Source organism: Lutra lutra, chromosome 5 (genome assembly GCF_902655055.1).
Source record: "Lutra lutra chromosome 5, mLutLut1.2, whole genome shotgun sequence".
Taxonomy (NCBI): domain Eukaryota; kingdom Metazoa; phylum Chordata; class Mammalia; order Carnivora; family Mustelidae; genus Lutra; species Lutra lutra.
This window is the reverse complement of record NC_062282.1, coordinates 5,946,673-5,970,163: the sequence shown is the minus strand read 5'-3', so window position 1 is coordinate 5,970,163 and position 23,491 is coordinate 5,946,673. Positions and strand designations below refer to the sequence as shown.

Here is a 23,491-nt window from a genome sequence, read left to right as displayed (position 1 = left end):
GACCCTCCCCGGCCCGTCCCCCGCCAAGCCGCGCCCACAGCTGCGGGACGGTCCCAGCACGTACCGACGCGCAGCTTGAAGTCGTTGAAGGAGTGCTTGTTGATGGCGTCCAGCTTCGCCACCAGCGCGAAGGCGAACTCCACCATGGTGCCGATGTGCATGTACTGCCGCTCGGGCTCCTGCACGGAAGCAGCACAGGGCGGGTTAGAGCTCAAGGGGCCGCAAGGCGGGGCTCCCGTCAGGAAGAATGCCCCAGTCCTGTGGGGTTGACCCCTGCACGAGGAGGCCTTGTGCCCCCATTCATTTCTGTGGCCGTGGGAGACCTGAGACCTAGGAGACACACAGCACCCAGACAGACAGACTCCGCAGACAGAAGACTGTGAGGAGAGCTGGCTCTTGGATCCCCGCTGACTCCCACACCCATCTCCCCGCCTTCTCCCCTGGGCTGGGGCCTCCTGTGGGACTGACCAAGGCGAGGGGCCAGGGAAGGTGGGGGGGGGTGCAGGGGAGAGGGCTGGGGTCCATTCCTCCTCTTCCCCACTCCCCACCAGCCACAGCTCCCTCCGGTTCTGGAAACACCACATCTTCCTTTTGCCCTGATAGGAGAGGAGTGCTCTGTGTCCCCCCAAATTCATAACCTCCAATACCTCAGAATTTGTATTTGGAGATTTTTACCTCTGTCATTAAAGAGGGGATTAAGATTAAATTGGGTCATTGGTATGACTTATCCAGTATGACAGGTGTCCTTCGAAAAAGGAGACTGAACACAGACACATGAGAGGACCCCACAAAGACACAGGGGGAAGAGGGTGTCTACACAGCGAGGATAGAGACCTCCGAAGAAACCAACCGTCAGTGCCTCGGCCTCTGACCTCCAGTCTGCAGAACTGGGAGACAACAGATTTTTGTTGCTTAATCCTCCTGTCTGTGGTACTCTGTGACGGCAGAACCCTAGCCGACTAACACAGGGCGACGACGCCCTGCCTCCCTGTCCTGGCGATTTCTCATCCCTCGAGGAATGGTCATCACACATCACGCATATAGAGCCGAAGGAAAAGACAAGTTCAAGGTTTCCAACGAAGGTAGGTGGGAATTTCTATTCCTATTTGCTATTAACTTATATTTGTTACTAATTTACATTCACAATGAATTTCTAACACCTAATTATGTTTGTAATTCCTTTTTGAGATCATCTTTCTAACATTTCTATTTTTGGTTATATTTAAACACAGACTCTCTATTAGCATACATATATAATTCATAAGATGTATTCCATGTCCTGAAGTTTCCTGCTGCTCCAGTACTGATTGGGGGCATCAGAATGCGGGGTGACATGTAGACCCAGCCCCGTCCGCTGGGCCTGCCCAGCATCTGGGGCTCGTGGTTCCCAGGCATCCGTCTCGGCACGAGAATCAGCGCATTTTTCATGTCTGTCACTAGTCTGTGAGCTCCCCAAGAGCAGAGACTCTCTTCTGTTACCCGGTGTCTCCCCAGCATGGCAGCGTGTGGTCCAGGAGCAGCACCCGATGCCTGGTCATCGAGGGACTGCGCTTACACTGCCTGGCGCGGAGCCAAGAGGAAATGTCTGGGAGGAACCAAGAGCATCGTCAAGATTTGGGGAGAGGTCAAGGCTAAGGATGCTCACTGGGAGGGGGGCCCTATGTCCAGGAGGGGCCATTCACACACCCCTGAAGTGGGAGAGGGCTCCAAGGGAAGAAGAACACACGGGATATTCAAGCAGGGATGGGGGGTGGGCCTCGCTCGGCTGGGGACAGAGGAGGAAACCAGAAAGGACACTGGGAATCCCTGAGATAAAAGCAGGAGAGGTGGGCCTTTGTGGAGCTCATGTGGTGACTTCCAGGACAAGTGCTGGATCCTCTGGGCCCCAGGGGAGCTCAGTCAGAGATGGAGAGAGCTCTCCAGAAGGTCAAAGGGGAGGTCCCTGGTGAACGGGGAGGGGGGCGCCCCCCACGCAGGGCGGAGATTAAAAACCAGCGCTGAGGCTCTCAGTAGGGATGAGGGAGCGGGACGGTGGAGGCAGTGGACGTAGCATATTCGAGGTGACAGGGAGGTGGGGAAAACCAAGGCCAAAGGAGAAAGGAAAACGGCAGCAGAGTTATTCCATGAGTCCACAGTGTTTCAGCGACGGGAGTCGGGAAGGGTAGCACTGGGCGGGTCTGTTGCCATGGGCACTGCTGACACCTGGGCAGGGTCATTCCTTGTCCTGGGGGACTCTGTCCACAGAGGCCAGCAGTGACAGTACGGCTGCCTTCCAGGAATGACAACCCAAAAGATGTTGCCTGATGTCCCCTCGGGGGCAAACTCCCCCCCCCCACCCGAGACCACTGTGCTTGATCATCCGAACGTGAGCAGGAAAGAGGCGTCCATTCCTCGTTCAGAGAACGTTCTTCCACTCCTCACATGAATTCTGTCCTTCTAGACAAAGACCGATAAAACGTTACTGGCACCATAAATCCTCAACTTCAAATGTGCAAGGAAATGCAAACAACTTCAACAGCCGGAACTGGGGAACGGACGGTTAGCGGATGTCGGCGAGGACGCGGTCGTTCCTTCAGACGTGCGGCGCTTCCTCCGTGCCCCCAATGCCTCCTGTCTCATGACGCCCGGGGGAGGCGTGATTTGGAGGTTCACGCAGTCCTCCGGAGACATGCCCTGAACAGGGAGCACGAACTCAACAGCTCGAAATCAACAGGCAGAATCCCGTGTCACGAACACCACCACAGTCCCAGCAAGGAGCACAGATTTGCAGGGGCGGGAGGGTGGGGGGTGACATGGTTTGCTGCCACCGAACCGCCGCGCAGCAAACAAGCTTCCCTCGCCGAGGAATCATGACCCGATCTGTTTTCACGCAGTGGGCTTAAGCTGGAGGTTTCCATGACCTCGGTGATGAATGAAGAGACCAAGTCCTGGGAGAGGGTTTAAATCTAATGTCGATAACTCATTTGGGCTTAGTAAGTCCTCGAAAAAAATGACGCTCAGTCTTTATGCTCAGAGCTCAGTTCATTTCAAAAAATCCTTATAACTGAGCTTTTGATAAATATTTGATGACAGTATAAAGCAGCTCTTTCTCCCACGATCAAAATGATTTCTCTTAGATGTCTCCAAATATTTAAGTGACTTCCAGTGACACGGCAAGGAGATGCATTCCGTACCCCAGAACACATCTTGGAAGCTGTTTGCTTTGGAAATTCCACCAGCCAGGAATGCCGCTTAAAGCACATGAATGTTTATCGTGGTCATTGTATGACCCAAGTGACCGTAAACACCGGCCTAATGCTTTAGGCTGAAATTCACACACGCCTCCTCTCTAGACCTCTCTTTTCTCCTCGCCCGTCTCCCACCCGTCAAATACTCACGGAGCACCTGCTGTGGGGGCATCTGTCTGCTGCTGAAGGGTCAGAATGACTGTCTAGGAGCTTTCTCCCCTGGGAGATTTTTTTTTTTAAACATTTATTTATTTATTTGACAGAGATCACAAGCAGGCAGAGAGGCAGGCAGAGAGAGAGAAGAGGAAGCAGGCTCCTTGCTGAGCAGAAAGCCCCAGGACCCTGGGATCATGACCTGAGCTGAAGGCAGAGGCTTTAACCCACTGAGCCACCCAGGTGCCCCTCCCCTGGGAGAGCTTGATGAGACCCTGCATTCTCTAAAGGGAAGGTCTGCTCCCTCCCACGTGAGCTGATCCTCACAGGCTGGAGATGGGCTCTCATGTGGTGGCTCTGACCACCCGAGTGTCAGGTACCTGTCGGACCTGTCAGGTACCTGTCAGGTACCTGGGACTCACAGCTTCCCAGTGTTAACCAGAACTCCAAGGTGTAAACACATATTTGGGGAAAACGGCCTGACTGCTAGGCTATCCAAATCTCCTGAACTTGGATTCAGGTGGTCTCTCACTCTTTTCCACCAATCTCACTTTACAGGGAACATAGTTTATTAAAATGCACATTACACAATGTTCTGGAAGCACCCCCCCCCCACCCTCACGTTTTAAACCATTTCCTAAGAGGAAGTTAGTTACCAAGCACACGGCTCACTGTGGAGCCATTGTCATGGTTCTGAGAGCTTATACCCGAGGCCTGGTTTTCAGATATATTAATGAATGAGTGACACGATTGTCCCTATGAGCACTGGGACACGTAGGTACTGTGCTGGCTGCTGGAAATTTCTGAATAATTGTGAGCAACATCGTTGCATTTGTGTATTTAATCCTCACAGGGAGTCCCATGAAGGACTTTATCTATTTATCTCCGTTATGCAGATGGGGAAAGAGAGACCCTGGATGGTTAAAAACTGGCCTAAGTGGCAAACTGGGCGCCTGACTCCAGGTCTCATCTTAGCTGCCATGTTGCCGCCCTCCTTGAGCGCCTCTAGACTGTGGCGGGACCTTGGCTGTTTGCATTTTGTGTCCCATCTTCATCTTTGTGTTGCATCTTTGACTTTCCTTCCATTTGAGTTTATTAATTTTAAAACTTTCGCATCACAGTCATTTTTGTGAGCCTCCTCAGGGACAGGTTTGCGTGAAGTCTGCACAAACAGGTCGACAAACAGGTAAGCGGTTTTCCTTGATCGTCCTGCTGGTAAATGGTGGCGGGAGGGTTGGATGATGAGTCTGAGAGATGCTCAGCTGGTGGGGAGGTGTCCCCAGGAACGGCCGGTCAATGGCTCTGGAACTAGCCATGCGGGTGGCTGGAGCTGTACTTGGCTACCCTAGTGCACACCCAAACGGTGTGTCCAGAACTAATACTATTATTTCATCTCCCACAAGGACAGCGCTCACTGTTGACTCTCCTGCTCTGCTAACGGCGTCATCGACTGCAGATCCCTGTATCAGAAGCCTGAGATGCTGGCAGCTTGGTCTTCTGTGCGGCCGCCCCTCTCCCCGCCCAGCCCTCAGCTCCTAAGTCTGCCTCCCATGGGCTCACTCCTGCCACTCACTTCTTCCTTCATTTTCCCAGGACCAGCGTTAACACTCTGACCGTAACTGCTTGTCTGAAGGCAGGGCATTCCCCCAAATAACTGCTGATACTTTTGGGTCCGGCAACCTTGGGTTCAGCCCCAGGTCCTATAACCATCAGCTGTGTGGCCTTGGCCGAGTCAATTAACTGGGTGTCGGTGTCCTCATCTGTGATGGGACAATAACTGCCTGTCTCCCAGGGTTGTGGGCAGGGTGAAATGAAGCGGTTAAGTGAATTCAGGCTGTATCCCTGGGGCTCAGGATTTATTTCCTTTCTTTTATGATGGTTTAGAGAAGCATGTCACTCTGCTTGATGAGAAAAGCATCTAGGAGGGAAATGTCAGTCAGAAACTGTCTTATGCCCCAGGTTAGAACTTCCTCCCTATGCACACAGCGAGCATCCTACAGAGATGTATGGCTTTGACAATGACCGAGCGTCTGACATCCCCGAGTCTTTGACATTCTCAGTATATTTCGTGAAGAGCAATGGTTTCGTTGCTTTCAGTCTTCAGTTTCCTGTCAGCAGCATGAAAGTGGGAAGACATTTCTCTCTGCTTACAACATATCATGGGAGCTGATGTTTGTACAAAAATACAGAGCAGAGACCCAAACTATTTTCTCCTTTTCTAGTAAAGGAGACAATGGTTATTGGTTTCGACGGGTGCTTGAGCTACAGTGATACCGCGGCAGAAGGTCTCAGAGTGACCCCTCACTTCTTCCCCAATTTTTTTTTAAGATTTTATTTATTTATCTGACAGACAGAGATCACAGGTAGGCCGAGAGGCAGGCAGAGAGAGAGGAAGGGAAGCAGGCTCCCTGCCGAGCAGAGAGCCTGATGCAGGGCTGGATCCCAGGACCCTGGGACCATGACCTGAGCCGACGGCAGAGGCTTTAACCCACTGAGCCACCAGGCACCCCTTCCCCGGTCAATTTTGCAGAGTCCCTCCACTATGGACTGAATGTGTCCCCTCAAAATTCCTATGTTGAAGCCTGAGCCCCAGTGTGATGGATTAGGAGGTGGGGCCTCTGGGTGGTGGCAAGGTCACATGTGGGGGGGCCCTTATGATGGGATTAGTGCCCTTACACGGAAGGGCTGGGGACAGCTGGCTTCCTCTCCCTGTCTTCCACCACGTGACACACAGCCAGAAGACAGCCAGCAGCAAACCAGCAGGAAGGTCCCCACCAGACACCTGATCTGCTGCTGCCTTGGTCTTGGCTATACCAGCTTTCAGAACTGTGAGAAATAAATGTTGTCACCCAGCCTCTGGCCATTTGTTAGGGTGGCCTGGGCTGGCGGAGGTGGCCTCCAGTATTGCACGGCACCCAGCACTGAGATTGGTGGCACACGGGCCCTTGCCGGACTGTAAACTCCGGAGGGTGGTTCCAGAGGGGTCGGTCATCAGCAAGTAGCTGTCACCCACCACAGTGGGGAAGGGAAACATCTGCCGGATGTCCCACCAGCTAAATAAAATCTAGACCCACCGAGCCAGAGACGGAGCCATTAACCCGAGTCCGTGAAGGCGGAAGGAAAACGCTTATTGCTCATTGCTTTGCTGGCAGCTCAGTGTCCCTAACACACTGGGTGAGCCAGTACAGGGGTCTCCCGGGTGGATCCCCAGGAGCCTGGGATCTGATCTGGGGGATGGGGGGAGCCGAATATCGGAGAAACATTTGTGCTCGCGGACAGCGGTGTCTCTATAGGGTGAACTCAGCAAGACCCAGATGTGGCAAAAGGTGGTGTTAGTAACTGTCCTCAAGCTACAACCCTGGGTCGGCCGGTGCATTTGTGTGGATACAACAAATAAAATAAACTACTACCTTTACTTTTAAAAGTTTTTAAAATTAGGTTATTTTTATATAAATAAATAATTCAATAGATTAATTTAAAAAACTCTCTCTACTTGACTGATTTCACTCAGCATAATCTCCTCCAGTCCCGTCCATGTTGCTACAAAAGTTGGGGATTCATCCTTTCTGATGGAGGCATCATACTCCATAGTGTATATGGACCACATCTTCCTTATCCATTCGTCCGTTGAAGGGCATCTTGGCTCTTTCCAGAGTTTGGTGACTGTGGCCATTGCTACTATGAACATTGGGGTACAGATGGCCCTTCTTTTCACTACATCTGTATCTTTGGGGTAAATACCCAGTAGTGCAATGGCAGGGTCCTAGGGAGGCTCTATTTTTAATTTCTTGAGGAATCTCCACACTGTTTTCCAAAGTGGCTGCACCAACTTGCATACCAACAGTGTAAGAGGGTTCCCCTTTCCCCACATCCTCTCCAACACACGTGGTTTACTGTCTTGTTAATTTTGGTGGTTTTGATTATCATATGGTTTTACGTACTTGTGGAGCATAAGGAATAACATGGAGGATGTTAGGAGAAGGAAAGGAGAAGTGAATTGGGAGAAACTGGTGGGGGAGAAAGCATGAGAGGCCGTGGACTCTGAGAAACAAACTGAGGGTTTTGGAGGTGAGGGGGATAGGGCTATAGGTGACCTTGGTGGTGGGTATTCAGGAGGGCACGGATTGCATGGACCACTGGGTGTGGTGCATAAACAAAGAATCTTGGAACACTGAAAAAATAAAATGAAGTTAAAAAATTAAAAAAAAATAATTAAAAAGAGAGCAAGATGACAAATGCCTTATAAAATGGTAGTCCCCCTACCATGGAAGAGAGTAAGAGCTTCCAGGCACCCCTCTCTGCTTCTCCCCCTGCCCATGTTTTCTAGTACTACAAATTGATTCTTTTCAAAGCACTGCCGGTCACAGGTCTCAATCTACTTGAGACCAAGAAGGAGAGCTGGAGGTCTGGCTTACTATAGCAGGAATATAATCAAAGCAGAAATTTGAATGAAAGTGCATTCCTGTATTTTGGGTTCAACTTATCTAAGTTCTTTTTTTTTTTTTTTAAGGTTTTATTTATTTATTCGACACAGAGAGAAAGAGCACAAGCAGGGGGAGCGGCAGGCAGAGGGAGAGGGAGAAGCAGGCTCCCTGCTGAGCAAGGAGCCCGATGTGGGACTGGATCCCAGGGCCTTGGGATCATGACCCAAGCGGAAGGCAGACGTTTAACTGAATGAGCCACCCAGGCGCCCCTCAACTTATCTAAGTTCTTAATAGTATTTGTTCGAAAAAGATCAGAACAATATACATAATGGCTAAGACCAAAGAAAGCCCGATCCTTGACTAGGGCGTGCAGGATGGACTTCCTCTGGGATCCAGGCCCTCGAGCCTCGGAGGAGGAGCGGTGAGGGCCCAGGATGCAGCGGAGGGAAGGAGGCCACACGGAGTGGTGTGGCGGGTGCGGAGAGCATGCTGGGCCTCAGTGAAGCAGCTGCTTCTATGTCCCAGTTGCTGACCATTGTCATCAGGGATGAGGATCAGGTAGATAAGCTACCAATTGTCAGGAGAATTTGGAAATTTTTTTTTTTTTTAAGTGAAATGTCCTTTTTCTAAGAATAATACCCCGTAAGTCAAGAAAAGCATACTTGTAACCGCGATGTACTCTCAGCACTTCCGGGGTGAAGGCCATGGCAGGAGGCTTTGCAGCTGTGCGGCCTGGAAGCAGACTGGGGGGTGGTCCTGGCAGTGAAGGGAAGGGTCCCCGGCTTCCCTCACAGCTCATGTGTTTCTCAGGCACGTGTTCGTGGAGGGATGAGTGGGGTTAGAACGCCGGCCCATTCTCAGTCTAACGCTTCACTTTCTGACAAGCACCTGCTTCCTTCGAGAACAACAGTCAGTGGTCATGCACAAGGCAACCAACTACTCAGTCACGTCGTCTTCAAGCTTAAGCAGAGAGTGCACTGTTTCATTTAAAAATACGAACGAAGCAAAACAAAGGCAGACACAAGACCGCGCTCTGGCCAGGTGCGGACAGGCTGCCGTGTCTGTGCAGGTCCCTGTGCGGCTGGCACGGGGAGGAACAAGGGGGAACTGAGGAACGCGAGCTAAATTTCACATGGCTCTTATCCAGGTAACTGTGCCTCTTCTTGGATTTAAGAAAAGCACCTTAATCCTTGATCAACCTGATACATTTTGCAAATTGAATGTCTTTTGTTGTCAAACTAAATATTTGGTTACAAAAGGAAGAGAAAGGGTTTTTTTCTTGGCTTAGAACTAGAAAGACAAGTAGGTTACAGGCAGGTTACAAAAGGCAGAAGAGAACGTTCATTTCTTAGAAAAATAAAATATCCACATTGATATGTATCATGTGTGATACGCCCCTCACCGCAGTCAAACGTCATGCACTTTCCTTGCAGAAGACCTGATCTGCAGTTCAAAGTGTTTCTAGGATGACCTTACTGAGTTCCAATTAAGTGCCCTGCATAAAACAGCTCACAGTGAGTCAACGGCCGCATGGACCTGACGGCATATCCTACTGTATTTATGTCCCAAACCCTTCTAACCGTTCTGCGGAGGCAGCAAGGGCAGCCTTGTGCAGAGCAGAGTGCGAGTCACAACTGTGTCATACGGCTGTCAGCTGTACCACCTGCTCCAGCCACGCAGTATTCTGTGTGTGAAACGGGCCTGCTCCCCATTTTATGTGAGGAAGCCAGGGGGGCAGATAGCTTAGCTATTGTAGGACGTCACAAGCGGTCTCACGGGAAAGTCATGCTCTTTCCGCATCACCACGCGGTCCATCGACACTTAGGACAGAGTGCGGCCTGGGAAGAAGTCAGGAAGCAGCTCGCGGGGAGCTGAGGCCGGTTTAGGGCCGGTGGTGGATGAGGGCAGGGGGGATGGGGCCTGCGGGGCAGGGAAGGGACGTCAAGGTCAGGCAGGGGGCCGCAGAGACTGAGGGGTTCAGATTGGACCTCGGTGCGCGGCCATGAACGTGGTGCGGGCTTGGGGTGCGGAGAAGGAGCTGAGGGACCCAGGGCTCCGGAGCAGCAGGTGAGCCCTGCCCGGAGCAGACGGCCCTGCTCTGTCACCACTTGTTCTCTCTGTGCCCTTGGGCCAGTTACTGCTCTGCTGTGCCTCAGTTTCTCCTCCATCTAGGACATGGGTGGTTGCGGGGGGATCTGTTAGGCTTATTTAAAGCAGGCCAGGAGGTATTTCAGTAAGTTCACAAACGTCGCGGGGGAAAAGCAGAGGGTTTCTTTCCATCAGCAGGAGCAGGTCCGTGAAACAGGGAAGGAAGCCAAGTGCCGTCCTGGGCACGTGCTCCACCCCCCACGGGACAAACCCTGGTCATCGCTGGGCACAGCGCCCCCTGCTGGGGAATCTCGGGGGGGGGGATACCACCTCAGAAGATGAGGGTGTGGGAGACCGGCCCTCCGTGGAGACCTGGAAACGCAGGCCTGGCCCCATGTCAGGAGGCGATGATGGGGCTGGCAGGAGCTGACTATGCAGAGGGAATGGATCACGGATCGATTATTAGGGGAGGCCCTTGACAGAGAGGAGGTGTCAGGGTCCGCGCGAGAGAGACCCCAGGCAGCAGGCAGCCCAGCGACGGACCGGAAGCTAAGGAGGAAGGGCTTCTAGGTGGAGGTGACCACCGGCTCGGCCAGAGGCAGCAGACAGGACTCCGAGAGTAAGTGTGCAGGGCACACGACCCGACTTGGGTTCTGGAATGTGGAAGTGCTTCCTGGTGTTCAAGCGTGGGATTTATGGTGTCGGGGCTCGTGAGGGAGGAGAGGACGTGCAGAGTAAGGACTCTTGGCCACACAGTGTACCTGAGGGAAGGGAGACACCCTGGAGAGCCAGCGTCCGGGGGAGGCAGAGCACGACACGTTCGGCTTTAGGGGATGATGGGGGATGCGCCCCCCCTACAGCCCCAGTGCTGAATGGGTTTTCACGCAGCAGCTTCTCTGAGAATCTCCACTCTGAGCCTCTACCAAAGGGGACCTAAGGTCTGTTGGTGACCTAAGGTCTGGAGTGGGTGCAGTCAGGTCATGTACCCTAAAAGGCTCACCAGGGCAGATTGGCCTGCGAGGCCTCATGGAACAGGGTTGGGATGAGGTGACGTGAATGCGGGACCCCCCTTTAGGCACAGAATTTTCAGGAGGTGGCAAAAAGCTCAACAATCAGGGTAAATGACATCCTCATGCAATAGTTTGAAAATAAAAATGAATGCAGAAAAATCCAGAATGAACTAAAATATCAAAACTTGAAATAAAGGTAAATATGTGGAACGAATTGTTTCCTGCCAAAATTCCTATCTTGAAGCCTTCAGACCCTCTCCCCAAGTTCTCTTTATCTCTGTCTCTGCCCTGCGAGGACAGTCAGAAGGGGACTGTCTACCAGCAGGAAGAGGGAGTTCGCCAGCCCCATATCCTGCAGGATCGCGATGCTGGGCTTGCAGACTCCAGAGCCACGAGGCAGGCCACGTCTGCTCTTTGAGCCCCTCCGCCAGTGGTGGTCTCTTACGGCGGCCCTCGCTGACTAAGACAGTAAGTGCCCAACACCTCACGGCCTCAGGCAAGAGGAGAAGGTCCCTTCCTGTAGGTAAGATTTTATGTTACTTTTTAATGCTTAACTTTTCCCATAACATCAAAGGTGCTCAAAAAGTATAAGTTTGCTTCCATTATCGCCAGGAAAATAAAATGATCATCAGTTCTGTGTTTGGTATAATTAAGGTATTTCAAGATAATGTCTGGGCGCCTGGGTGGCTCAGTCAGTTCAGCGTCTGCTTTCGGCTCAGATCATGATCCCAGGGTCCTGGGATGGAGCCCCGTGCAGGGCTCCTGCTCAGCTTCTCCTCCCCGCCTGCTGCTCTGCCTGTTTGTGCTCTCTCCCTCTCAGATAGATAAATAAAATATTTTAAAAAGTTACATATTTTCATACCTCTATCTTATAATTTTCCAATACTATAATGTCCTGTCAATAAGAATTTAATTATTAAAAATACACAATACCATGTATGTGGGGCTACACACTTCTCTTCTCTTTGCCTCTGACACCAAGATGGCTTGGGAAGGCGCTACTCAGAACCCAAGGTAAGAGTCTTCTAAGGTTTCATTTATTGCTCATTTTACTTTTTAACATTATATATGATTTTATGTATTATATTATTATATAATATATATTAATATATTATTTTATATTTCATGTTATTTATATTTTATATTATTTTTTAATTTTACTTTTCCTTATTACTAAAGTAATGCCTACCTATTAAAAAAATAATCTGGAAGCAAACACCCAAGGAGAAGAGCAAATGGAATAAGTTGGGAAACTGTTAGCATTACCAGTCAGTCAGATGGTTCACGTTCCAGCCTCTGCCTATGAATACTGAGGGAAAGGAGCAGAGGGAGCTCTGTTCAGAATGCTGCTGTTTCTCTGTCCCTCTCTGGCCCCATCCAGTCTGTGGGAGGGGGTTGTGGGGGAGGGAGCAGAGCAGATGGGCTCAGCCCTTCTTTTCTTGGGAGGACTCGGCCTGCCTCCAGCAAGCTGTGCTCTGCTAAGTTCTGTTCCTCTGAGTTGCACCCACCACCTCTGTCTCCACAGCAAACCTGTCCTGGAGCCATCAGGGAGCCCACTGTCCTAAAAGGGAGGGGGTTCTTGTTTACTGAACCACAAGCTACACAGCATATCTATACACACACACACACAAAACACAACATAACAGAAAACCCCCTCAAAACTATAGTTAATTGAATGAAGATACTCAATTTTGCCCAAACCACCTTCTCAACCAAATTTCTCAGTGGTCAGCGTGGTTTTGGACCACATCGGTTTTAATCAAAAGACCAGGAGCCATCTTTAATGAGTCATCCTAAAATAAACAGCTCTAATCTTCTACCCGTTGTTGTATATTTATCTGGTATCAAGCAGCTGCCAGACGGGTTGTTTTTTCCTACCCCTGCTGACTAGAGAAAGGACTTCTGTGAACAGACCCTGAGAAGCCTCTGGAATCTCTTTTTCTCATTAGGTCTTGATCACTGAGGTTTAGGTTGTACGCACAGTACAGTTTCTGAGTCAGCACATGGCCGTTGGGCCCCAGGGAGGGTCTATGGGTGGAGCTGAGGCTCTATGTGCTGTTGGGGGGCTGATAGGTCTGTACCTGGGTGTGCTCCTGGCTGGGCACGGCGCTCAGACCCGTTGCCGCCATGTACGTGCTGCCAATGGTCTTGATCTTTTCAACTCCACTGAATTTCGGCTTGGACAGCAGCTGGGAAGCAAAGACAAGCATTCAGTGATTTAACTGGGTGCACTTTCTAAAGACAGTCTCAAACTCTAGTTCACGGTTCTGGAAAGACAACTTATTTCAACCACTGCTTACTCACACTTTGACCTTGGGCTTGGTTGAGAAAGAACACTTTATGCTCCATAAAGACAGTGTCCTTGGACGGAAATGCAGTATAATGTTTTACTTCCAATTAACATGAATTAGCTTTTAAAATCTGCTAGTGAAGAAACTAGGATAAATTATGGTGCATGGCCTCAAATAAATTTCCCAACACTGTGTTTGAAAGGCTTAGCACAAACATGATTCAGTGGGGGAGGTCTTCTGTGCATGGGGAGGGTGATTTATGACCAATTATAATGCTGAGAACTGGCTTTTTCCTCTGAGCTCTAGATGTAAGGGGAAGAATGATCTAGAATGTCTCCCCTCATTAGCTCTGACCTGAATATTTCTTGTCTGAGTTTCTGGTATCAGTTACCAGCTTCCTACTGGCCTCCTCCCCATCCAAGTACATTAGGACTTGTGGTGGGTTGGAGAATAGGTAAAAATAGGAGCAGAAGCTGTAGGAAAAGAGAAGGGGTAGAGAGAGGAAGGGAAGGAAACTCTGAAAGATGCTGTCTGCCTCTGCTCAGGAGGACAATGGGACCAACTGAGGACTGGGAACATCTTGACCCTTTTTTGGCAGTCTGGCTTTTGGGCATACCAGTGGGAATCTCTACTTGCCATGACTTCACCGTTAAGTCTTGAGTCAACCTCATAGTCACAATGGTGGGTACAGAAAAATGTACAGGTCACACAAGACATTTAGAAGGTTGGCCCGAAACCATCATATCACATCAGTAATTTCATCACTGTATTTCAAAGTTCCATGGATCCTGATGAACCTATGTTCATGTATGTCAATTTTGCTATATTTTGCTTGATATCTGTAAGAATGATGTAGCAATATCCTTAAACCACAAGTGTGTTTGTTCTTACCAGAAAACAAAACACATTTTTCTCTATGTAGGCAGAATACTGGAAATTGAAAAAATGACACCTATTTCAAATTCTGAAGCATATACTTTGTCCCTTCTAAGATATATTATCCCTCACACAGACTGCTTTTTCAATAATAAAGCATATCATCCCTGTACAATTCAAGCTGATATCTGACCTTGGAGTATGCTGAGATAGATATGCCAATAATCTACTATGATAAATACATTCCTTATCTCTTTTTATATCAAGAGATAAGCAAGCATTTTCCTTGGAACTCAAGCCTTTTGAGAAAATTCATGAGCACAGTGGAAAGACATTTTATTGATATTGATTTTGGTACTTGTACCTGCGGATCATACGATCTCACAAAAAAAACCATATTTCTCTCTCCAAAATTAGTCAAGGACCATAAGAGAGCAAAAGGCTTTCATTCTTAGCCAGCCAGCAAAAATTACACCCAAAGACGTATTTCAAGATATGCCACAAGACTGGACTAACTTCCAGTGCAATGGCCACAAGAATGCCACAGTGTGGGACGGGGGCTACCCCTACCCGTCAAGGGTAATTCTCCAGTACGTACATCATCGAAGTCGGCGATGATCTCATTCAGGAGCCGAAGGCATTCCAAGCCCTCCTTGTTCACATCTGATTCCGTGTAGAATTCTTTGAAATCCGGAATAGAGGCAAACATGACACAGACACAGTCATAGGACTGGTGGTATAAGTCCTGCCCAGGAGAAAAGGAGGCGCTGAGCACTAGGAAACCCTTTCAACAAACACACTTTTAAGGCAAGTGTTTCTCTATGTTAGAACTGGTGAAGAAATCGCCCAGTGTCCCACTCCACCTCCCCCACACCAGCCCCAAGCACATTCCAGACCGCGGCCGTTGGTGCCCGGTGAAGGGTTCTAAGGAGCAGGAGGCAGGTTCCGAGTCCTCTGTTCCCACTGCTCTATCAGCTCATCGGAGGAGTCCTTCCGGTAGAATCCCTTCTGCCATCCCCACTCAGACCATGACAAGACATCACAGACTTCTGACTTAGTAAAAGAGGTGACCTTTAAGCAACTGAAGGCAAACCCAAACTACTCTACTGGCCTACAATGACTTGTGATGCCTAAAATGACGCCCTTTGCATTTATGCATTTTATTCTTTAGTGTCTCCTGAAAGGAGCAGATGGAACCCATCAAGGTACTTCTCAATGACATCAGAAAGATCCAGTGAAACTCCCCAGGTTCCTTACTCATAGAGAATCAAACACCAACACTATTTACTCAACATAGCCCTTTGTTTTTAAGTAGAAAGAGGTTCATGGTTCTTTATCCATAGACATGAATAAAATTACAATGTCTTGTCAATATAATTTTAAGGTGTTTTCATAATGTTTTCAACATACAACCTTCAAGTTCAGTGACATGTTCAGAAAGGGAGGGTTGTTATGTAGGCACAGAGGCTGATCCTCGGTGAGGAGCTGTCCTCCCACTGGCGCTGGCTCATCAGGGCCCACAGGTGACACGACAGTGGCAGGAAGTCCAGGTGCCATGGTGGGCGCAGTGCAGCACGGGAAATACCCCCTCCACCAGGGACCATGAGGAGTGTTCTGTTAAACAAGATGACTGACCTCAAAGTGGAGAAAGAATGCAGGTGGCCAGGACTTCCTGTGTGCCTGGCAGGGGGAGGGAATGGACTCCGCATGGCTGTTATGGTGAGCTCTGCTCTCTGGGGCACCCAGGGAGACCGCAACTTCAACAGCCCTGTAAAGGGCTCTCAGAAGAGCCTCTCAGAAGAACCGTTCTTCTCCCACTGAGGTCTCTTAACAAACACATCAGGACAATGGCGACCCATGAAGGTCACAATGACTTCCTGAAAAAGCTAGACTTACGCTGGCTTCCTGTTCTCAGGGCCGACCGCCCTGCAATGCCTTCTGCTCCTGCCTCATAATCTTCACAAAATACACAGACAATGGAATCAAGGTTTTTCTTTTCTACTCGGCTCTCAACATGGTTGAGTTGGCTCATTGTGCGGACGGTACTTTGTCTGAGAAGTTCTGTGTGAGCATTGATACCCTGGGAAGGCAACGTGGGGCCCATGTGACAGGCGAGCTTAGATTCTAGTGATGCTGATGAAGCCGGGGATTCAGGGAACTGGGGAGAGAGAACCCACTAGAAGCCTGTTCTAGTTAAAAATGCCAGTTTTATCAAAGAAATACGCATTTCACTGACCTCCCTACTCCTCAGGAAAAGGAGTACATCTGTAAGACAGAGTGTTTTCTGTCCCCTCCGTGTTTCCCCACTGTCTGCTGACACTGACCAGAGCGAGACACTGGGGAACGATGATGATGACAAGAGGAAGGCCGGGAATGGTCAGCACTGACCCCACACCTGCTGCTTGAACACTCCACAAGCTTAATTAACTTGCCCCTGGCCACCGTCCTATGAGGCTGTGCTATTATTCTCAATGTACAGAACGGGAGACGGAGGTCGAGGGCAGTTATATTACTTGCCCAAGGTCACAGTTACCAAGTCTGATGCACACTTGACCCTTACAGACGCTACACTTTACATGTGAACCCGCATGTCCCGAAGACCACAAAGCTGATTCAGGGCTGATTCAGGGGCAGTGCGGGCCTCCCACCACGTGTGGATCATGTGACCTTTTCTCCTTCCCCCGAGGTCTTGAAGGGCAGGCAGAAATGGGAGACAAGGAAACATAACACTGAATGTGGCAGCATGGGTGAGGGTGCATTTTGACCGCACTGGTTTGGAGTCTGATAAAACAAGGTTTATCTGTTGGAGGGAGTCTCGCATTATCTCATTTCGCTGTCCTAAATAGGAATGCATGGGAGAGTCACCAACGGGTCTCCCCTTGACCAACGGTGTGTATGTTTTGGGAAAGGTCCACGGGTTTTTCTGCTGTGCAGCCTGGATTATGAACTACAGGCTGAATGAGGAAATGGAAGGTCATGGGAGTGGGGTGACACAGCAAGGTTCCCGCTGGCCTCGGGGCCAGGACTACTCTCTAGAGCCCTGCTTGGGCACTCTGAAGGTGGGGAGTGCTGCTGGGGGCTTGGGCTGCAAACCTCTCAGCCACTCTCTCTACAGAGCAGGCACTGGGAACCTTTGGGGAAACACCAAGGATGGGCATGGGTCTCTGGCCCCATGGTCCCCAATTCAAGGCTCAAGGACTCTTCTTGAGAACCAGGGAAACATCACTGATGGGAAGCTTCATAAATTCTCTGGAGCCAGTGACATTTGCAGAGCTTAGAACCATACCCTAAACTCATGAGAGGTCCCCTCAGGTATTTGAGTTAGGCTTGGGGCCAGAGAGGACCAGAGAGGCTGATGGCCTGAGCTTGTCTCGTATTTCCAGAGGATCTGCGCATGGAGGCAGGGCAGTGAGCAGCCTTTGAGGAGATTCTGGAATTCAGGGTCTAGAACAGGTGACTCTGGTTGGGCACATGGCTGCCAAGAGGCATCGCCAAGCTTTGGAGTTAGAAATGAGCTTGGGCGTCATTTCAACCCTCGCTCACATAGCACCACGCTGCCCAATAAGCTCAGGTAATTAAGACATAAGAATGAACAACTGCGCCTCTGTGCCCACCGCCCCTTGCAGTTTGCCGAGTGAGTGACACCTGTTCTTCTCCTACCCCAGCCAACCCTGGACGAAGACTCGGGACAATGCTGTGACTCTTCCTGTCACTCTTGGGTGATTCAAGTCCCCCTGTCAATAATCAAAGTGCCCGGCCCGATGAGAGGTCGAAACTCGGAACCTGGCTGCACGTGAGGCTCTCCTCCAGCAGCACGAGCCTGCGGCAGCGGGGGGAGCCGGGGTGGCACTCGCCGACTTCGACCCTCCCCAACGTGCTTAGTCAGGCTTTGCCGACCTCCAGGGGCGCAGGCTGGGGAGAGAAGGAAGTGTCTGACGGAGCGGGAAAGCAGTCCATTGACTCCATCCCGCTCCGGGGCACTCGCACCTGGCCCACATTGCAAAGGGTCATTTGAGGACTTCCTGTAGCTTCCTCCATCACTCAGCATCCCGCCCGAGCTTCCCTTGCTGTGGACGATTATGCTCCCTCCTGCTTGGGACCACTCTCTGCCCCAGGCTCTCCTGCTCTCACAGCTTCTCTGTTGGGGCCTTCCCCCGCTCCAGGTGGCTCTGTAGAACAGCATCCCCGAGAACCCTATGCCAACTGTCTTTCTCTTGCTCTGTCCCCGAGCAACGTTCAGCCTCCTTTGCCCTCCCAAGCCCTGACAGTTACATCCCTACCCGCAGTCCCAGCTCTCTCGGCCCAAACACTTTGATCAGTCCCCTCCCGCTGCATTTTCCACTTGTCTGGGACCTGCCTGTCACCTGTGTCCCCCAGATGTAGGTGTTTTCCCAGGATACCACTCAGTGGTCCCAGCATAGGGTACACATGGCAGTTTCTGGCCCACGCACAAGGCTGGAGGTGAAGGGAAGATCCCCAGGAGGCTGACCTCTCACTACATCCTGTCCAGCACCCCTCCTCCAGCCTCCTGCCCGTTCGGATGCTTCCTGCGAGGGAAGGGCTGAGAATCATGCAACCAGTGTTCAGGAAGGGCATTTGTAAATGCGCAAAGGGTTCAGTGCCCTCTCTGGAACATGGGAGCTCCTGCTGTGGGTCACAGACAGAAACTCACGTTAGCATCTGGCCTGTGTGTGTGCGTGGGCACGCGTGCCCACTCACTCACATCCTCCCCCCGGGGGCCATCTGCACGCTGGGCTTCATGCCACGTGTTCAGACCCACAGATGAGCAACACAAGCCCTGCCCTAAGGGGCTCAAGGGTCTAGCTGGAGAGGGCGCCGGTAGAGAGAACATGAGAACAAAGCCTGATTGGGGCTGCGTATGCCCAGGTGTGGACATGTCTGCTTGGAAGCCTAGAAAATGTTCAGAACTGACACTAGCACTCAGTTTCTGAACTCCCACATCAGTGCTCTCTCCCCGATTCATTCCATGGCCAGGAGGACCTCCCATCCCCCATCTACCCCTGCTCCCAGTTGACCTATGTGCTAACCATGTAGCATCTGGGTCTCCAACTGTCACCTAATGCCCTAATTTATTCTGGGGTGTCAAGTAATTAGCACAAAGGCCCCTAGTGAGCCGGGTGGCATTCTAGCCTACCTTTACAAGGAACATGGTTAGGGGGTCTGGCTGGACAGGGTGGGGGCGTGGGCCCATGGCTGGGAAGGACGGCTGTCTGCATACCTGGTGAATCCCCGCAGGGACATCTGGGTCCTGTTCTGATCAGGCCTCCGCTCTCCCGCAACGAGGCTGCCTGGTTCAGAATCACAAGCCTCCTTACCACCTGGAGACTTGGCAAAGGGTCCACTCAGTGACAAAACGTAGTCTTTTCAATGAGTGATGAAAGCTAGCTTTGATGTCCACTCAAGAGGCCTTTCGCAACGTTCCTGCGACCCAAGGGCAGTTCAAGGGCTCGGGGCCCGGCACACAGGGCTCTCTCCCTGAGCCTGGATGGCCTATTGCCTAGGCCTGGCCAAGACCCCGGGCAGCCGAGGGACAGGGAGGTGTGCAGAAGCGCTAAGCAAAACAAATAGCCTGTGAAAAGGAAGAGGTGCCTGCAGACACAAGCCCACATGCAGGGAACACAGGCGGAGGGAACAGGTTTTCGTTGAAATCAAAACTTTCGGGGATTGTTATTATGATTAAACCATTTTTCGACTTCTGAAGGGAAATTCACTTCCTCTGAACATCCATGTGGTGGGCTGGAGAATCAGAAAGAGCTGGAAGGCTCTTTGCTAACATCGGTCCTGACCAAGGTCATATGTCATGTTCCCAAGGAATATTCCAGAAAGCCAAGCCTTGGTAATTAATGCTTATGGTGAACTGAAAGGCATGCTCCTGTCTCCCTCCCTACCACCCTCACCTCCACAACTGTAAAAGTCAAGCCCTGGGTCTCTGCATTTGGCAGGCGTGGGAGCTCAGCCCACCCCCTAGAGGAGGAGCTGCGGGAATGAGAATGGAGGGCAAAGAGATTACATCGGGGTTTGCTCCCCATCCTTCTTGGGCCATGTAATGGCTGGGGAAGAAGACTTCCTTAAAACTATTAATAAATTCCAGTGGGCAGTGATTCCTAAGTTTTGCATAAATCTGGGGTATTTACTTACAAGATAACTAAAACTGAGTGTGGACTGCATGCCAGGCACCACTCCAAGAGCTCTGCATGAATTACTGCTTTAAAAATCAGTCCTGGACTCTGAGAGGAAGGAGGCCTGGGTCTCACAGCTCGGAAGTGCCAGGGCTGGGACCAGACCCATGCTCTCAGCCATGAAGCAGGGTCCAGTCCAAGGAGGAAAGCTGGCATGGGTGGCAGGCGGGCCAGGCATCTCTTCCCTTCAAGCAGCCTTGCTCCTGCATGCAGGGCTCTCCCACGGTCCCTGTTGGTGGCTCTCTGCCATGCCTGGTCTAGAATCCAGTGGAAAAGATCCCTCTTCAGGGACCAAACCATTCCACAACAGCCGGACCTCCCCCTCAGAAAGCCTTAGGGAGAGTGAGCGCTCACGAAGGCAGCATCTACTTTGCCCTGACACCTGATGGCCCTGACGGGATCCTCGCCGTCAAACGGCACACACGCCATCATCACTTGGCTGCCGAAAGCCAAGCAACAGCAGCCTGGCCGGCCTGGGGCTCCGAGGCCAGGATTCCCCATCGCTGGGGCGGGGAATGGTTTCTTCTGTCCGGGGATAGTCACCCGAGGACAAAAGGTCTGATGGGGACAGGAGAAGGCGGGCAGCCAACCTGTAAGGAAGTCAGAAGGACGAGGCAGGAGTTTGCTATGGTTTATGCCCTCAAATGAGTCTCCTTAGAGTAACCTCGTCAGGAGTCCTGGGGGAAAAAAACCTGAAAAACATGATCCCCCCGACTGAGACTCCTGGTGGGGTACTCAGGACTGTTAGAAGGGGGGGGAGGGGTAGTGATTCTCTCTCTTGTTCGCCTGCGCATCGAGCTCTGTTTTGCATTCAGGATATTCCCCAGGAGGCTCATCACCAGGACAATCTCCAGCGCCGAGCGTGTGGTCTTCGGCAGCCGCAGAGCACAAGCCGCCCTGGCCGCTGCGCTGCCTTTGAGCAGATGGGGCGGATTGTCCTGCCCTGCGGGGCCCGATGGGGGTCCCTGGAAGTTTTTAATCCTCTAGACTTAACAGCGGCAGCTTGGGTAGCCTCTGCCCCCCCTTTTAACCTAACCGACAAAACCTGGTGGTGCGGTACGGGAAGTCACAACCGAGGACAGTCGTGTGTCCTCTGCTCCCCGACAGAGCCCCTTGCCACCCACGGCTGTGCAGCATGTTGCCAGCGTGTCAGGGACCATCTCGCTGGCCCGAAGCTCCCAGCGTAAGATTCCGCGTGTGTCACTCTACTGTACTGAGCAAACTGGGCAGCCAGGGCAAACACAGCAATGATGTGCGGGGATCGCGGCACCCGGAGCGAAAACCAAAGACCCCTGCTGTGGGTCTGTGGCTCCGGGGCCTGGAGCGGCCCATGGCGGTGAGTCTGGAAGGTTCTGAAACGGAGCGTGTGCCTCCTTCCGAACAGGGCTGCAGGCGGCCTGGGTCCACGCTCTGGGTCCTGCCAGTGAGGACCAGCCATCCTCGGGAGCCACTGGTGAGCTGGGATTCCTTGGGGCCCAAGACAGGTTCCAAGTACACACAGGAGTGAAGGGGCCATGCATGAGGCCCTCCAAGGAACCCACTTTCCTTATCTGACAAAGACGGAAACACGGCGTAAGGCTGATGTCGTGACATGATTCCTACTTTGTCCCTGAAGAGTTCCCGAAATGCCCATGTGGAGAGGTAGCCTCCTGAGCCAGAATATTCTCACTCTCTCCCTCCCCACCTCTATCCCCCCAGCCAGTTTCTAGAACTTTCTTTTCAGTTTCGGAAGCTGCTGCCTCATAGCAGTGGCCTTTCCAGACTCACACATTCATGCCAGTCTGCCTGCACACAGGAGGATGCTGTCCCCTCCGGGCGATGGGGCGGCCTCTGTCTCATCCATCTGTGTCCGAGCCCAGCACCAGCCTGGCCACAGGGCAGGGGCGACATTCAGCACACACTGAATTTATGAGCTCAACTGAGAGCTAGGCAGACAGACAAACATGCTCTCTGTCGCTACTGAAAGCAGGTGGCTCCTTCTAACAGAAGCAGGGATGTCATTATCTGCCAGCAGCAGGCCGACAGGTGCCGGATGACCGACCGCCTGCAGAGAGCAGCAGGAGAAATGGACAAGTGAGTGGTCCACAGTCAGAGAAACCTGCGGTGGGACCCTGACCCATGGCTGGCAGGCTTCCAGGAGGACGATGGTGATGACCTTCAGCTCCTACTCACCGCCGGGCGCTTTCTACCCAACGTCAACTTTAAACACGCTCCGGGGAACTACTGCTCCGAGCCTTCTCACTTGACACTGCTTTGTACCGCAGCATCCTGGAGGCACGGCTTCTCCATGAGCAAGTTCCCGCATCTGCGGGCTCCTAGACCCCTCGCCTGCTCCAAGAACCTCCCCCAAACACGGACCGCACCTCACCTCTGAACCCCCCACGGCGCCAAACGCAGGCCTTCGCACACAGCGGGTGCTCAAACATGAGTTTGCCCCCATCCACCCGCTGACTCTTGTAAGTCAGGAACGTGAAAGAGATATCGTGACATCTGATTTCATCAGTCATTTTGACGTGACAACGACATCCTGGTCTTTCCAATTCTAGTTAAGGATCCCTTCCCTCAGACGCTCCCAGAAATCGGCACCTCTACCCATTCGAGGGAGCAGACCCAAGTCTTGGACCTGCCCTTGTGCAGATAGCGCCTCAATTCTAAGTCCTGACTTTGAAATTCTAAGGCTCTCAAGAGGCCCTCGGGGAAGCTGCGAGCCGTGGGATGCCTGCTGGAATTGTGCCGGTTAGGGAGGCGGCCCTCACACCACAGAGAGGCCACCTTTGTGACTTGCTGGGAACCCCAGAGCCTCCCGCCGCACCCTGAGAAAAACCAGGAATAATGAATCCATGTTTGGAGGGGAGTCTAACTCACGAGTCCCTGCTGTCATCCCTATAAACCCGTCAGCATCGTCTCAAAACGGACCCGTTGAGGCCACTAGCGGACATGTGCAGCACGCAGGTGTCCAAAGGGCCACCGGCCTCCCGGTCCCGGCCAGAAGCGGCTCGCCCTGCCCCAGCCCACCGCCCCGTGGCGCCCCACCTCGTTCTTCAGGCTCCGGGCCAGGAAATGCTCCGCCACGTGGGCGGGCAGCACGTTCTCCAGCAGCACGCGGTTCAGGTTCTCCATGGTTTCTATCTCCTCCCGCTCTTTGTTGAACTTGTTCTTCCATAAGAAGTCTAACCTACAGTAATATTCACTCTGTTACAAGAGGACACAGAGGTAAAGAAA

At 51.7% G+C, this 23,491-nt stretch overlaps 1 protein-coding gene across 2 annotated transcripts in view; it reads right to left on the bottom strand.

Annotated features, from left to right (window-relative positions):
- The window catches only part of ADCY2 (adenylate cyclase 2), a 422,161-nt gene that overhangs the window by 9,178 nt on the left and 389,492 nt on the right, over nucleotides 1–23,491 (bottom strand). Inside the window, exons 20-23 of one of the 2 annotated variants that reach the window (XM_047729460.1) lie at nucleotides 23,303–23,461; nucleotides 14,668–14,814; nucleotides 12,984–13,091; nucleotides 65–179 (exon numbers count right to left, since the gene is read on the bottom strand). In XM_047729460.1, coding sequence (XP_047585416.1) covers nucleotides 65–179; nucleotides 12,984–13,091; nucleotides 14,668–14,814; nucleotides 23,303–23,461 — 529 coding nt within the window. Of the gene's footprint in view, nucleotides 1–64; nucleotides 180–12,983; nucleotides 13,092–14,667; nucleotides 14,815–23,302; nucleotides 23,462–23,491 lie in introns of those variants that run through there. The other variant, XR_007127384.1, reaches the window with a different exon arrangement.